Below are 16,685 nucleotides of genomic sequence, written 5' to 3'. Positions count from 1 at the left end.
ATTTTTTTACTTTTACTTATTAATATTTCAAATGATGGGTATACTCTATTTAATAGAAACCTGCCATAGCTAAGTTATAGCAGTGGTCAAATCAATCAACAACTATCTGTTTGCCTGTTGTTTATTTAGTCTGGACTTTTATTTATTTTTTTTAGTATATTTTATATTTATTTAGTCCCTCACCCTTAAAGAGCTGACAGTCTAACTTTGTAAAGGCAAATTAACATTAATCACTAATTGATTGTCATAAATATCTTGTTTGTGTAGAAAGAGAAGTCTTATTTCCCCATTTAAAAATATCAACATTTATAAGCTGTCACATTAACTGTGATTAATAGCCCTGTACTAGACTATTAAATAGACAACATAAATTTTAAAAATAATTAATCCCTTTGGAATAAACAATTTAGAATCAGTATATATAATTTCATACCTGAAAGTTTCTCAGAGGACATCTAATCCAACCTGTACCATAACAGGTATTCCATCTATAGTTGTTTCAAAAAGGAATATAGGCTTCCTCCTGAAGCAACTCATTTTGCTTTTTATCAGCAAGTTCAGAACTTTCCCCTTACATTGAACCAAAATTTGCCTCCACTGTTCTTATTTTTGTCCTATGAGGTCAAGCAAAATAAGTCTAACCCCTTTTCAAAAAATATCAGTCCTTTAAATACCTGGAGACAGCAATCTTACTACCCTCTGTCGTCTTCTCTGTTCTTTAACATCCCAAGACGATTGTATGTCCTAATCTCTTGTCCTTTCCCCACCTTGTTTGCATTCTGATAGGTGCATCTATCTAACTTCCACCCCAAGACTGTCAGTTTCCTTCCTAAAAATAGTCAGAACTAACCTTAGTACTGTAGATCTGGTCTGAGCATGATTGAGTACAACAAGGTTGTTATCTCATACATAAGTCTTTTTCCATATCTCTGCTATGCCACAGTGCTGACTTAAAATGAATTTGCAGTCCACTTAAACCCTTGATATTTTTCACTTAATCCTTTGTCTAAATTTCCTTCATTCTATCCTTGTTCTTGATTATTTGAATCTAGCTGTAAGATTTTATATTTACCCTTACCAAATTTTATCATAGAGCCAATCACTCCATTCCACTGTCCTTTGGAGATCTTGTTGGATCCTGACTCTTGGATATTAACTGTTTCACAAACTTCACAAAATTCCCATTTTGGTCAGGGAGTTCTATCTGCTATGTTATCCAAGGCATGAAAGAAAACCTTGAACAACTAATGGACCAAGGACATTCCACTGAAACATTCCATTAGTAATACATCCCTTCATGCTTATGTCATTCCATAATGATAACTGATATTCCTTTTTAAAATTTGTAAACCCCTTTGCATACATTTGAGTCTTGCAACAACCCTATTGTAAAAGTCTAATTATCCAACTAGATCTAAATCCACCTGACTATATTGTTTTATAATCATTGTTTTACCTTACGTTAGAGATATTATGTGAAGTAAATTCTGAGAACCAAATAACACATATGGGCCACTTTTTTTGTGTGAATATATCCCCAAGAGAAATTCCTGGTTTTATGATTTAGATTTCATTACAGTATATTTTTGATATTTCTAAGCATAGGTGGACAAGATTTAGTTGAATTATTAGTATTATTGATTTTAAGGGAATTTCCCTGTTAACCCATGATTATCCACTTAAACACTAAAATTGTCTGCTATATGAGGACATAGGATATAGAAACAAGAATCTCTAGAGCTTTCTTCCCATTCCGCACTATTGTACATATTGATTTACTGGACTTTCTACTTCTACATCTAGTTAATCCTCTGAACAATTCAATTATGTCTTTAAAAAAGTAGAGCACTTGACCAGAAATTAATCTGGAAAATTGCCATTTTGACCTCTATAAAAGGGACTTTGTAAGAAAATTAATACTTTAGCTAAATAGAGTCACTCAAGAAAGAAAAACAATCTTCCTCCAAACTTATGTGCAGGTAATGTGGGTAACTTTAGAAACCCATGACAAAATGGCATTTTAAAAATAAAGTCTGATTAGAAATCAAACTTTTCTAATATTTGGGTTCTCTACTATACTCTCTACCATTTAAGCATGTGCTCTTATTTTATTACTCTTACTATTTTGTGTTTTGCTTGTTGTTTCCATGAGTAAACTGGATTAGTACTTAACCTAAACTGTTCTCATAAATTACAAAGCCTTTATTCTTCATGTCCAGCACTGTAGACCTGGGTTTCTCTGCTTCTTAATAATTGTAATTAACAGTAAAATCTTTCATTTTTTATGACAAACTTTTTTGGTTATAAGACTTCACCCAACTAGCTTTCAAGCATAAAACTAAAGGTTCTGTGGGTTCACTTAATGTTGACTAGCTCTTATTAATGGATTTTTTCCCAAAAAAGTTTCTTCTTAATATTTAAATTCTTTCTACATTCTTAAATATGATTTTTTAAAAGTACATACTTCAGTCATTGAAAAATGTTTTGTAATGAATTCCTTTAAAAACCAGTATCTGAGGAATACCTCTCTTCAGTAAGTTGTGAAGTATGTTTTCTTGCAAGATTTTTTTACCTTATGTGTACAGTTTTTGCTTTACGTAAATTCACATTGTACAAATTCAACTTTATGTAAAGAATTCTGAAAGAAAGTCACATTCCCAAAAAACAGCTGTTAACTTTACTGTGTTCAAACTCTCCATCAGCTTTGTACACCCTCCCCCCAAACCCCACCTGGGAAAGTAGATACCACTACTGGATCAGGGGCCTAGCCAGAGACCTGACTCCCAAGGGAGGAGACCTTTATCAGTTGTGCCCAACCTCTCTGACTTATATTCATCTATGCCTTGGAACCATTTGTCTGTTCCTGGCCCTTGCAGGTCCTCTCCTGTCTATGTGTATGCCCATGTTCAGCCTCCCATGTGTCTGCTCCCACATGGTTCCTATGTTGCTCTGTCCCATGTGCTGCTCCTCCTGTACTTTCTTCTCTGTCTCTGGCCTCCGTGTATCCTTGATTCATGTGCAGGCTCCTTCCTTTCACTGATATGTAGCACCTTTCCTGCCTCCCTTCTTTCCTCCCTTCCCTACAACCTCACCTTATATTCACCTTATATAAAAATCACTTTACATAGAGGTCTGGGAACCAGCCCTCTTCCATAGAGTGTCTGTATTTTGTTTTTAAATATTAGTCATTCAACAAGCATTTATTAAGTACCTTCTAGGTGTTAGGCATTGTGCTAGGATACAAATACAAAGAATAAAGCAATTTTTGCTCTATTGTTGTTTATATTCTATTGTGGTATTCAACTTTTCCATATATAATTACATAAAGAATAAATACTGGGTTGTTAAGGAGGATTTGATCTTATATGGAAGGTGGTATTTGAGCCATGTTTTGAAGGAATAGAGATTTTGTGTAATAGAAATATGAAGGGAGGGCATAGATGCCCATACACGGGTACACTGACAGGAAATGAGACTCCAAATGTGAGAAAGAGAAAAGTCAAGTTTAGACCACTGAGTATGGGAAGGACATTAATATAGTATGAGGTTAGAAAGAGAAGATAGAGCCGGGGGTAAAGAATTTTACTGGCCAAATAGAAAATTCTATATTTTATTCTACTGGTGATAAGGAGCCTCAGGAATTTTTTAAATAGAGGGCGTGGTGCAGTCAGAGCTACACTTAGGAAAATCACTTTGGCAGCCATGGAATGGAAAGAGGATGATTTAAAGCAAGAGACAGACTTAGAGCAGGATACTGAGCAGGAAGCCATTATAGTAAGTAAAGAGGCCCAGAACTAAAATCATGACTGTGCCTAGAGAGGGGTCAGATGGAAGAGATGTGGAGATTTAGAAATAGCCAGATTCACATTAATTGAATGTGAAAGGTGAGGGATAATGAGTGGTTGAGGAACTTCTGAGGTTATGAACCCATGAGACTGGAAGGATAGTGGTACCTTGGACCAAAATAAAGAAGTTTGGAAAAGGAGGTGGATTTAGAGATAAAAAATATAATGAGTTCTCTTTTGGTTATGCTGAGTTTGAGATAGCCTACTGACATTCAATTTGAAATGTCCAACAGGAAATTAGTGGTTGTAGGAGGGAAGACTAGGTCTGATTATAAAGATTTGTGTTTCATCTATATGGAGATGATGAACTCTGTGGAGCTGTTGAGGTTACAAAGAGTATAAAGAGAGAAGAGAAGCCCCAAGACCCAGCCTTGTGAAACACTTAGTTAGGCAGGGGGTAACATGAGGAATAAGCTAACAGCTGAAACTGAGGAGTAGATGGAAATAGGAAAACTAGATAAGAATAGTATCACAAAAACCCAGAGAAGAGAGAATGTCCAGGAGAGGTGCTCACCAATGTCATATGAAACAGAGAGGTCAAGAAAAATGATGTGTCTGAAAAAAGACAATCAGATTTGGCAATTAAGAGATCATTGTTAATTTTGAAAGCTTGAAAAGAGATAAAGATTCTTCAAAGATGAGAGAGACTTGGACATATTTGAGGAAAGTAGAGAAGGAATTTGGAAGTAGATTGAAGATTTCAAAAGGGTTAAGATGATCAAAGGAGCAACCTGTTGGAAAAGACTAGAAGGCATAAAATCAAGGGCACATGTGAAGTTGGCCTTGGCAAGGAGAAGGACTACTTTTTTGTCAGGATTAGTGAAAAGGGGGGCAGCTGGGTAGCTCAGTGGATTGAGAGTCAGGCCTGGTGATGAGAGGTCCTAGGTTCAAATCTGGCCTCAAGACACTTCCCAGCTGTGTGACCCTGGGCAAGTCACTTGACCCCCATTGCTCACCCTTACCACTCTTCCACCTAGGAGCCAATGCACAGAAGTTAAGGGTTTAAAAAAAAAAAAAAAAAAGATTAGTGAAAAGGATAAAAAGAGGATGGTAAAGAGAAGGGAAAAAAATAAAGAGCTCACATAGAATAACCTCAATTTTATCAAAAAGTAAGATTGAAATCCTCAGCTAAGAGAGTGGAGGATAGGGAAGTTTGACAGACTTGATGAAAGAAAGATAGTTTCCATGAGAAATGAAATAGGGAATCATAGAGGTATAAAAAGTATTGTTTTACTACAAGGAAGTCCCACTTGAAGTCTGATAACATGCATATCAATTTTGTAATATATTTCTAGTACATCAAATCAATATAATTGTTTCTTCTCTAGTGCCATTCAGCAGCACAAGAGTAATCCAGGACTGGAGTTTGGCAAAGGATGATTGTCAGTTCGACAAGGTGGTGATTTGAGTGTAGAAAACAGGATGGAGTTGAATTAGCTAATTATAAGGTTAAGATTAGAGAGAGAGGTGAAGTTAGAGCAGAATTAATGGCTTAAGAAAGTACCAAGGAGTGGAGGAGGTTATGATGGAGAAATCTAGTTTTAGATTTGGTGTTGGAGATGTGGAACAATAGGTTATGGACAGAATTTTTGATCAAGATGAGATGAACAATTTAATGGTGAGGTCCAGGTTCTAATCATCTTTGTGTGTGACTGGGAATTAAGAGCAGGTCATGAAATTTAAAGAGATTAAGGAACTTAAAAGTTAGTGTTTTTTGAGGGAGTATTGTCCACATGGAAATTAAAATTCCCTAATATAGAAGGAAGAGTTAAGAGATGGAAGACAATAGCAAGATACTGACTCCTTGCAAAAAGAAGGGACAGTGACTTGTAGACAGCTGTTGCTGTGATCTATTGATCTGTTTTGGGTAAAAAATTATGATGGGAGAGATTATTGAGTAATAGTTACAAAGAGAGGCTGTGGAGAGCAAGAAGTATTCTTGCTCCTTAATATGAGACTAGAGCATCAGGAGTTGTGAATGAAGGTACAACTAGCACTGGAGAAGATGGCCAGCCATACAGAGTCGTTTGAAGGGAGCCAGGTCTCTGGGAGAGCAAGTAGATGGAAGGGAAAGGTCTAGAATGAAAGGATGTTTGTTAACTCTAGAACTAAAATGCCAGAGAGTTCAGTGGGAGGGATGTAGCCAGACCATGGGAGGAAGGAGATGAGAGAGGAGACAGACTTTCTTTTTGTAATTGGATCCCACCTGAACAACCACCTGGGTTTTCATACTCTCCCCAGTTTTACTCAGACTTTACTGCCCTGCACATCCTAAAACTGGCAAGAAGGAGGCCTCTTATTTCTTTACTCAGAGCTTCCAGTCTGACAGGGTCATTATTCCTCTTGCTCTGAAGCATCTCCTTATGCTTCAATAGGCATTCAGCAATTCAGAAAACATTTTTTAAAATGTCAGATCAGAGGTACATTTAGATTCTGTCTTGAACATGATATTTTTAATACCTCTTTAATTTATATTTTTCTTTATTTAGAATAACTAGAAATAGAAAATTATTCCTAATGCAGCTGGAATGGAAATTAAAAGGAAAGTTTTCACTTTACTTTTGTTTCTTTAAAAATTAAAATGGGGGAAACACTAATTTTTTTTGTCCTTTTTCTGTGTACCAACAAATGTATGTCTGCCTTTCCTTTTTATTGCAGTACCTGTTTGAGAATGGGAGAATAGATAACATTTTTACTGAACCCTATTCCAGATTTATGATTGAACTTACCAAACTCTTGAAAATATGGGAACCTACAATACTTCCTAATGGTAGGACAATGATGGGTTGAGGGTTTTTTTTCCATGTTTTTTTATGTGTATTTATACATATATTAAAAAAATTTTTTTATGTCCTGAGCCTTCTGCCAATCATGTCACAATAACACTTGTATTCTTGCCAGAAGTGTCACCTCCAATTTTATATTATGTAAAATATTCTTGCTCACCTCTAGTGTCCCTTGGAGAAAAGGAATACTATGAATTGCTTAGTCTTTGGGAATTGTATACATCTTATCCAAGAAAAAAATATATATTTCTTCTATCTTATTACCAAATAGAAAAAATATATAGTTTTCAGTCAGGCATAATTGAGATATATGAAACATTTCCTTTTGTAAGCTTTTAATAGAGAAGGAAAGTTCTCATGTAATTTAATGCTTCTTAAGTAGCATACCTTTTTTAAGCCCTCAAAGTTAAGTACCGTTAAAGGATATTAATAAAACCATACAATAACGATAATCTTAATCAGAGGATTCTTGGGAATGTTATGCTATGTACCCCTTGTACTTGATGTTTATTTTTAATAGAAGAAGAAAATATATATGGATGCCCTCTCTCCAGGGTCTGATTACACATGAATTGAGATTATTTTAGTTTTGTCACTTTGTGTGGCATTATTAAGTAAATGCTGTTTCATCTCTTTTCTTCACACCCCTCTTCAGGGTACATGTTCTCTCGGATTGAAGAAGAGCATTTATGGGAGTGCAAACAGCTGGGTGCTTACTCACCAATAGTTCTCTTGAATACACTTCTTTTCTTCAATACCAAATATTTTCAACTAAAGAATGTCTCAGAGCACCTGAAGCTTTCTTTTGCCCATGTGATGAGGAGGACCAGGACTTTGAAATCTAATGCCAAGATAACATATTTGAAAGTTTTCCCTCCTTTTCAGAAGCAGGAAGTAGAATCAGGTGTGTGGTACTATTTTTGAATATCTTTATAAAGCATATGTGTATATTTATGGTGGCTTTTAGTGTTCAGATAGATAGCTTAACTATTAATTTGGGCAAGTGGTGACCTGAAATTTTTGGACATAGAAAATAGCTGCTTCATTTTTAACACTGAAATACTCTAACCAGGACTATTTGTTTTATCTATTTACCATGGTCATTCTGAGGTTTTCAACATGAAGATTTGACCTCCTTTTCATACTCATAGGCTAATTCTGCATCCTCACATTACCTGTCAAATATGACTTTATGCTTTTATATTTATTATCTGATTTGATCCTCAAAGCCACCTGTGAAGTAGTAATTCCAAGAAGGTATTTTCCTCATTTTACAGATAAGGAAATTAATTGTAAGTGATTTGTAAGTGGTAGAGCTGAAATTAAACATTGTGTGTTTTTGACTTATAACCTCTAGTACACTTTCCTATGTTTCATGTTACCTTTAAACTAGAATTATTGCTTTAGTTAGGACGTCTCTTAATTTTTTTTTTTTTATCAAGGAATCTAATGCAAACATTCCTTTTGTCTAGCCAACTAGTAGAAGTCATTGCTGACTGCTGATTTTAGCCTCATGCTACTCAGGGTTCAGTATATGTCAAATATGAAAAAAATATTTAATATTACTTTTAAATTTTTTATTGAAATGTCTTTTATTAAAACATCACTTCTATTTTTCAGATATATTCCTTTCCCTGGGTGCCATCCCTATAAAAAAGAGTTTAAGAAAAAATACCAAGGGGGGGGGAGTAATTTAGCAGAACCAACCAACATATCAACTATGTTAAATAATTTCATGCCTGGAACCCCTCACTTCTACATAGAAGGAATGATGAAGCATTTTATTACCTCTTCTCCTATATAAGGCTTGGTTATTATAAAGGATTGAGGTTTTTTTGTTTTGTTTTTTCAAATTTTCATTGTTGTAGTCATTGTGTATATTATTTCCTGGTTCTATTTAGTTCACTCTGCATCAATATATATGCGTCTTCCCATATATATTCTAAATTCTTTAGAGTCATCATAATGGAACCAATGAATATAGAACTTGCCTTGTAGATTTCACCAATAAGGAGGAAGTGTTTTGATGGAGTAGAAATGCTAGAAGCCCTGATAAATGGTGACTACTCCATCTTAGAATTTGTCTTACCAGAAGTGAAGGAAAGGGAAATAGGTCATTCTCTAACATGCCCTCTAGTTTTTAGGAGATATCATAGGATCCAGAAAAAGGATTGCTAGATACTTTGGCTTACCATTCTACATAGAAAGTTCTTGCAAAACTAAAAGAGTGCTTCAGGGATCTGTACTTATCCCTATAGTCCTCACCATTATTATCAGTTATTTGGATGAAAACACAATTGCAATATGTATATAATTTGGAGGAAACACAAAACTGGGAAGGGTAGCCAGTATCATGAATATCAAAATCAGAACCAGAAGCAACTTGATCTATTAGATCAGTGATGGCAAACCTTTTAGAGATGGAATGCCAGTCCCCACCCCCAAACTGAGTGTCGCGCTTACTGCTGCCCCCCCCCCCCACCATGTGTCATGACTACACACACACACATATTCTGGGTATGCCCTGGCGTGCACACACACACCCCCCCCATCCCACACAGGGGAGGAGGTACTCCCATTGGGCTGCTGGACGATGGGACTGGTGAAGTACAGAATATTCTCAATGAGTGTAGAGAGGAGGAGGGGAGTAGAGAGGAGGAGGCCCCCCGTGCTCAGCTCCCCTCCAGTTCTGCCACCTGTGAGCTGCCCACCTTACCTCCTGTGCAGTCCCATTGGGCTGCTGGGCAGAGGGGCCGGGGATGTGGAAAAAATGTCATCAGGCACAGAGGAGAGGGGAAGGGGAGCAATTCTGCCTGAATCCTTCTGCCTTTGTAGTAACAAACTTGGAAGCGGGGGGTATGTGCCCACAGAGAGCACTTTGTGTGCCATCTTTGGCACCCATGCCGTAAGTTCATCATCATTGTATTGGAATATTGGACCTAATTAAATAAGGTGGAATATAAAAGTATAAATTCTAACTCAGTATAAAACCCAACTCAGCAAGTATAAAATAGACAGCCATAGCTGGACAATATTACTTCTAATGGAGAACATGAGACTTTATTACAAATTTAACATGTCAAAACTATGATATGATAATTAAAAATTAATGTTATCGAGGCAACTAGGTAGCAATAGTTGATAGAACACTAGGCCTAGAGTCAAGAGGACTTTGGTTCAAATATGGCTTTAAACACTTCCTAACTGTTTGACCAAGGCAAAGGCAACCCCTATTACCTCATCCTTACCACTCTTCTGCCTTAGAATCAATTCTAAGACAGAAGGTAAGGATTTTTTAAAAAATGTATTGTTTATCATGGATTTCATGAGAAGAGACATGACATTTAGGGCTGATGATATTATGGTCACATTCTACTCTGCTCTCACCACACCTTAAATATTATGTTCAGTTCTAGGTGCCTCATTTTTGGAAGGACTATAAGGCAGCCAAGAGAGTTGAAGGAACTTGGGAAGTTTTTCTTGAAGAACCACCACTTATACTTTCTTTACTCATCTTAATGATAGTTTAATTTTTGAAAAAGAATGAATAAATCAGCAAAGGGTACCATTATTTTGGCTCTCATTCTCACTAACATAGCAGAGTAAGGTGTTGGAATAAAAATGATGAAAATTTTGGGAGGAGGTGACTACTACATCTTTGAATTTGATAGAGAAGAAAACCCTGAATGACTTGGTCTGTACAACCTAGATTTTGGAAGAACAGGTTTCAATGGGCTATTGTAAAAAGGAGAGGAAGGAGCCTTTGATGTAGAATTCTACAAGGAGGGACAGCTAGGTGACTCGATGTATTGAGAACCAGGCCTAGAAACAGAAGGTTCAAATCTGGCCTCAGATATTTCCTAGCCTTGTGACCCTGGGCAAGTCACTTAACCCCCATTGCCTAGCCCATAGCACTCTTCTGCCTTAGAACTGTTAGGATTGATTCTAAGAAGGTATGGGTTTAAAAAAAAAAAAAAAAAAGAATTCTACAGGGGAAATCTGCCTAAGAAAGGTGGAAAGTGCTGAAGACACATAGTTAAAATTCTAAGGACATTACCAGGCTACAGAGTGTCCAGGCTGGAGCAACCAGCAAGGTTAAAGGCCTTGAATTCTGGGGAAGAGAGTTGTGCGGGATTTTTGCCATTGTCAAGATTGTTATGTAGAAGAGATATTATACTTGTTCTTCCTGGTCTTAGAGAGCAGAACTAGGACCAATGGATGAAAATTCCAAAGCAGCAAATTTAGGCTCTTTTTGGTAGAAAATCTTCATAAATTATGGTTCGCATGTGTGTTGGAGGTGGGGGAGGGGGCAGTCTTTAAAAGGGCTCCATGACTACTTTTTGGGTATATTATAGGAGGGATTCTGGTTTAGGTGTTAGATTGGATAGACTTTGGGGTCCCTTCCAACTAATGAATTTTGTGATTCAGATATTTATATAACTCTTCTTACATTCTACACTGCTTTACATCTATTCTCTGATTGAAGAAAAGATTTTCCCCTCTTTACTTCCCTTGGCTTATTTGGGATAACCCTAGAGCCCTGTAGAATGCTTTTCCTGAAAATAATTTTTCCATTATATGTGAGGTGACTTTCATTTGGCACTTCATTCAACTCTAATTCCACATCTGATAATACCTTGAGGCTGGGAGTGGGTGGGAGTGGAGTTTGAACAAATAACTCATTGTATATAATGACTTATCCTATACTGGCAAAAATGCTTCAAATCAGAAGGCTAGTTACTTACTTGTTTTGGATACTGTAGAAGGAGTGTAGCTGAATGTTTGACTTAAACTCACATCTGATTTCTGTTGCAATGGCTATCAGGAGCCTAGTTAGACCCAGGTAAGGTTTCTTTTCTCTCTCTTTATTCTTCCCCTGTTGTGAACTTCAGGTTCTCCAAATTACTTCCATCCATCTTGTTCTTCTTTTCTAAGAAATGTTCATTGACAGGTAGAATATCTGGTTTTGCAATTAAGGTCAGCAAGCATCTTTGAAAGTGAAGACACTTCTTCCCCTAACAATCTTTTTTCCCCCCTCACTATCTCTAGATAAACTAACTGTGGGAAAAAGAAAACGCAATGAGGATGAAGAGATTTCAGCTGCTGTGGAAATGGTTGAAAATGCAGACAATCCACTAAGATGCCCAGTCCGTCTTTATGAATTTTACTTGTCAAAATGGTAAATAGTTTGTGGATCCCCAGCACACAAAGTAGATCATAATGATTCTCACTTTTAGTACATTGAAACCCAGAGTTCTAATACAGTCCTGTGATTGGCTAGCATGAAGGGCAAAAATACAGTGCTGTAGAATAAAGGTTAGCAAGTCAGATCACTCAGTTTTTATTGACTTTGTGGCCAATTAGGAGACAAACTGTCTCAAGCCACCTTAACGCTGTGGCCTTTTTTTTTTTTTTTTTTTTGTAACTGTCAAAAAGGGGAAAGAAGCATTATATAAAGAGATCAGAAAGTCTAAGGGTCAGGATTTCCCCAGTACAGAAATGGGAACATCTTATAATGTTCAAGACAAGGAGAATTAGAAATAGGAATGATGTATATTCTCACTAGATATTCAGGGCTGATGGCAGGTAGTTTCTAATCAGTTATGCTAAGTCTGGTTATATAACCTATGGATAGAAATATTATCTTCCTGAGGTCAGCTGGGTAGCTCAGTGGTTTGAGAGTCAGGCCTAGAAACGGGAGGTGCTAGATTCATGTCCAGCCTCAGACACTTCCCAGCTGTGTGACCCTGGGCAAGTCACTTGACCCCCAATGCCCACCCTTACCACTCTTCCACCTGTGAGCCAATACACAGAATTTAAGGCCTTAAAAAATAAATAAATACACAAACAAATAAATAAATAAATAAATGGAATGGTTATCTTCCTCTTCATCCTAAGTTTTTTTAAACCTGTTGAATAAAAAAAGAAATCGCCTCCTTTTAGTTTTTTTCTAAAACATCATTGCAAATAATCCTGGCCAGAGAGAATGACTTCTTGATATAGCATGTAAACCTTTTTTTTAAAACTTAACTTCCAATGCTGGGTATTGATCCTATGGCAGAAGAATGGTAAGAGCTAGTCCATGGGGTTAGTAGGTGACTTGCCCAGAGTCACACAGCTAAGAAGTATCTGAGGCCAGGTTTGAAACTAGGACCCCCCTATCTCAATCCACTAAGCTAGCTACCTGCCTATGAAACCTTTGTTTTAATGCAACTTTTTCATAGAAGTTGTTTTTGTTTACTACCAGTGACTACCATCCATAAATAATAGTTATTATACCCAGTGTTGAGAAGACTCCTGGCTCCTGAGAACCAACAATTAATTGATTAATGAAAGAAAGTAGAGAAGATATTTTATTCTGCTAAATCTTCAAGGAAGCAAGATCTGTTTTAAGAATTTGAGATCTCTCCTCTTAAAAAAGTAAATAATAAAGATTTGGTAGTGTCAAATATATTTTAAGTGAAATGGTAGGAGATGATAGTATTGCTTACAAGGCTTATTATATCAGTGTCTTGGGCAGTAGAATGTACCTCTTAAAAGACTTGGTCTTTGTCCCTCTTCCTCCCATCATTAATCCCATGTATAATTACTCAAAGATACAATATTACTTGGGATACAACAATCAAGGTAGAAACGTACCTACCAGGTTGCCAACTATCATTTGGGAGAATAAATAGCACTATATAGATAATATATCTTACAGAGACGGAGTTTCCAAGGAGAGTATACAAGACATCTTGTTTTAGATGTCCTCTGTCAAGTCCAAGGCTGCAAAATTTCATACTTAAGGATTCAAATACTCAATAATTCTGAGAGTTGTGAATCATTAGAGACCTGAGAACATTGAGTTTCTTTTCTCCGGAAAAAATTTAGCTGAAAGTTGTCACAGTATTGACCCATCACTCAGGGAGTAGTGATAATATTCTCCTCTGACTTAAATTTTCTTTTCTTTCTGTGGATAGTTCTGAAAGCGTGAAGCAGAGAAGTGATGTGTTTTATCTTCAGCCTGAACGCTCCTGTGTACCCAATAGCCCCATGTGGTATTCCACATTCCCAATAGACCCTGGGACCTTGGACACCATGTTAACACGTATTCTCATGGTGAGAGAGGTACATGAAGAACTTGCCAAAGTCAAATCTGAAGACTCTGATGTTGAATTATCAGATTAAAGCTGAAGTGGGATTTTATTTTCATACCTTTGTAAGCGCCAAACTGTGAATGCGTCCAGCTTTCAGAAAATGGTGTGTTTCAGATAAGCCAAGTCCTCTTGACTTGATTATAAAATAAAGGAAAAAAAGGCATCTTGGGAACCACAGTGGATGTACAAACTGGAATCAAAGGAAGCAAATAAGCTGAAAGAGAAGACATCCTTTGACATTGATAGAGTTCTTAAACAACTAAAGAATGAACTAACCTACTTCTGAGTGGTGCATTATCTTATTTTGTTTGGGAATAACAAATTGTGAAATATTTTTAAGGAAAACTGTTGTATAAAACTCTACCATAGTAAACATATACCTTAGAGAGGTAGGTCACATTCCCGTGACTTTGGAGTGAAACTTTGGCTGCTGTTGACTACTATAGGGCAAGCCCTGCATTAGTCAGGGAAGAAACCCATAGAAATTTCAAGAGAGATACTAAATGAGGTATGTGGGGCCCAGATTCAAGGACCGTAAATAAACACTTAGCTTCTTTTTTTTTTTCTCCAAGGAGTAGAGAATAAAGGTGGTCTAGTTTTTGTTTGCCACGATCACTTCAGTTGGTGAGGGATGACAACCTTCAGTGTTTCTGCCATGGCTGTTCATATGGGCCGGAAGGGAATTCACTGCTCTTGTCATAGCATTCGGCTCTGGGCATGGGCTATGGCTAAGTTAAGGGAGCTCTGGTTGTAGACGGTGGGAATCTGTGGAGCACATTAAAACCCCAAGAGTCTTGGGATGTTTAGAAAAATCCACTAAATACCCTGCTGGAGGGTTCTGCTGGCCTTTATAATCTGATGCCACTATCTCCTAAGTACTGTGGTACACAGAAAATAGGGGTCTCCCCATTTGATTTTAGTTGGTTTTTTTTTTTTTCAAATGGCAGCTTCTCTTTCTACTTTCCTTTCCCGTTTCCCAATTCTTTCTTATGGCTTGTCTTCTGTGCCAGGTTCCAATGGCCCTTGTCATTTCAAAACAGATGATCCCTTTTTTCCTCCCTCCTTTTGGCAAACCCATGTGTGATTATCAAGACACAGTATTACTCAGGCTATGAGAACCAAGGTAGAAAAGTACCTAGTATGTTTCCAACTAAAGCATTTAGAAGAACTTGTAGCTATTATATTCCTAAAAGTGAGACTTTCTAGGGGTAAGAAAGCATTCTGTTGTAGGTGTCCACATCCAGGTCCTAGCCCGGCAATGTTTCAGACTCTAGCTGCTCAGTAATTCTTAGGGTTATAAGTCACGAGAGCATTGGGTATATGAATTTCTCTCTCTTAGAAAAGAGTTAGCTAAAGGTTGTTAATGATGGCCACTCACCTTCTTTAAGGTTGAACTGGGCCCTATGATGGAAATATCAGACTTCAGGAGAGCCTCTCAGAAGTTTTAACAGCCTTGAAAAAATTTTCGAGATTTCCCCTTTTTGAAAGGCGGGAGGGGGTGGGTGGGAAAAGAAGGTCCGTGCTTTTTTTTGTTTGTTTTTTTTTTTAAAAAAACAGTAACTAAAGGTCATTTAACTACAATAAAAATCAGAAAGTAGCCTTTTGACATTGTGTACTTAGTCGTTTTGTCCCTTTTGCCTGTAACAGATTTCACGGATGTATTTTTAATACGAAGAACTGTGTGAAAGAAGTAAATCTGCCCCGATTCTGTATGATTACATCCACCTGTGTTTGTCATTTCTGACTAGAACTTTCCTATTTCAAGTCTTTGTTTGAAGTGGAGGGATAAAAAAAAATCTGGCCATCCAATATTACTCACTTAATAAACCATCCAAATCTTTTCTGGCATAATGGTCCCCATGCTAAGAACATGAAAGTGCGTGGAAACACTGAGACACTTCCCCTTCTACCTGTAGTGGTATATGAAATACACATAGTGAATGTAGTGGATGAATTGTTGTAAGGTAACCAGAAACAAAAAAAAATCTATATCTTTTATCTTGAAAACTACCATTACCCAGAAATAATGTATGATTGATTATATACAATTTCAGGATATCAGGTGCATGTAAGTCTACGAAGTGGCCCAGAACCCTAATCTAATGCCTAGGAGGAAATATTGATGAATTAATTATTGATCATTATTCATATATGTGGCCATTAACGTTTGTGTGTCTAGTTCTTTGGGTTTTTGTTTTCATTTTATTAAAGTTATGTAAAATGGGCTTCTTCCCCCATGCCCCCTTCTGAAAAAGCAAGAGAAATACCTTAGTCATTCTTTTTAAAAGCTAAACAAAAAAATTCTGGGTTCTCCCTTGACAAAAGCCACAGAGATATTCCCCTAGAATAAAATAGTATATTTGTATATGATGGGTGAGTTATTCTTTTTTTTTCCGTCTTGGAAAAATGTTGGCTTTTTTCCCCTTAGATCCTGTTGGTATATCTCAGAATATTTTAAAATTACAGGGTGATCTGATTTATTTGCTTTCCAAAAAACATTTTTATTCAATCAAGCATCTTATCCCATTGAAAAGTCATTTTTTCCCTACCAGCAATTTGAGTGGACAGAAGGACAGACTCAGTCAGAAAGATATTGGAGATATTGGTTCAAGTTCTTTTGACCATGAACAAGATATTTAACTTTTTCATGTCTGAGGCAGTTCTCTTAAATTTGTAAATATTAGAGGAATTGTGGATTTGTATTAGAGAATATTTTAGTGCTATATACCAATGAAATCAAATCACAGGTCTGGATTTTTAACTGTGACTTACTGCCTGCTTTGAGTTATGCATGAAAACTTCCTAAAGTCAAGCGTGCAGTTGTGTTCCTCTGTTCTGTTAGAAGGCCGGCGTGACATTTTTCCCGATGTGCTAGCAGTCTTCCTAGTCTGCATACAACTTGAGTTCATCATTTG

At 36.8% G+C, this 16,685-nt stretch overlaps 1 protein-coding gene across 2 annotated transcripts in view; it reads left to right on the top strand.

The window, feature by feature from the left end:
* LOC123240469 (zinc finger MYM-type protein 4) overlaps positions 1–15,482 on the top strand; it is an 83,932-nt gene extending 68,450 nt beyond the window's left edge. For both annotated transcript variants that reach the window (XM_044668065.1, XM_044668064.1), the window contains exons 25-28: positions 6,504–6,615; positions 7,287–7,535; positions 11,681–11,810; positions 13,594–15,482. In XM_044668065.1, coding sequence (XP_044524000.1) covers positions 6,504–6,615; positions 7,287–7,535; positions 11,681–11,810; positions 13,594–13,801 — 699 coding nt within the window. In that variant the 3' untranslated portion in view covers positions 13,802–15,482. The remainder of the gene's footprint in view (positions 1–6,503; positions 6,616–7,286; positions 7,536–11,680; positions 11,811–13,593) is intronic.
* The last annotated feature ends 1,203 nt before the right edge of the window (positions 15,483–16,685 follow it).

Source organism: Gracilinanus agilis, chromosome 3 (assembly GCF_016433145.1).
Source record: "Gracilinanus agilis isolate LMUSP501 chromosome 3, AgileGrace, whole genome shotgun sequence".
Classification (NCBI taxonomy): domain Eukaryota; kingdom Metazoa; phylum Chordata; class Mammalia; order Didelphimorphia; family Didelphidae; genus Gracilinanus; species Gracilinanus agilis.
This window is presented reverse-complemented; position numbering and strand designations above follow the sequence as displayed.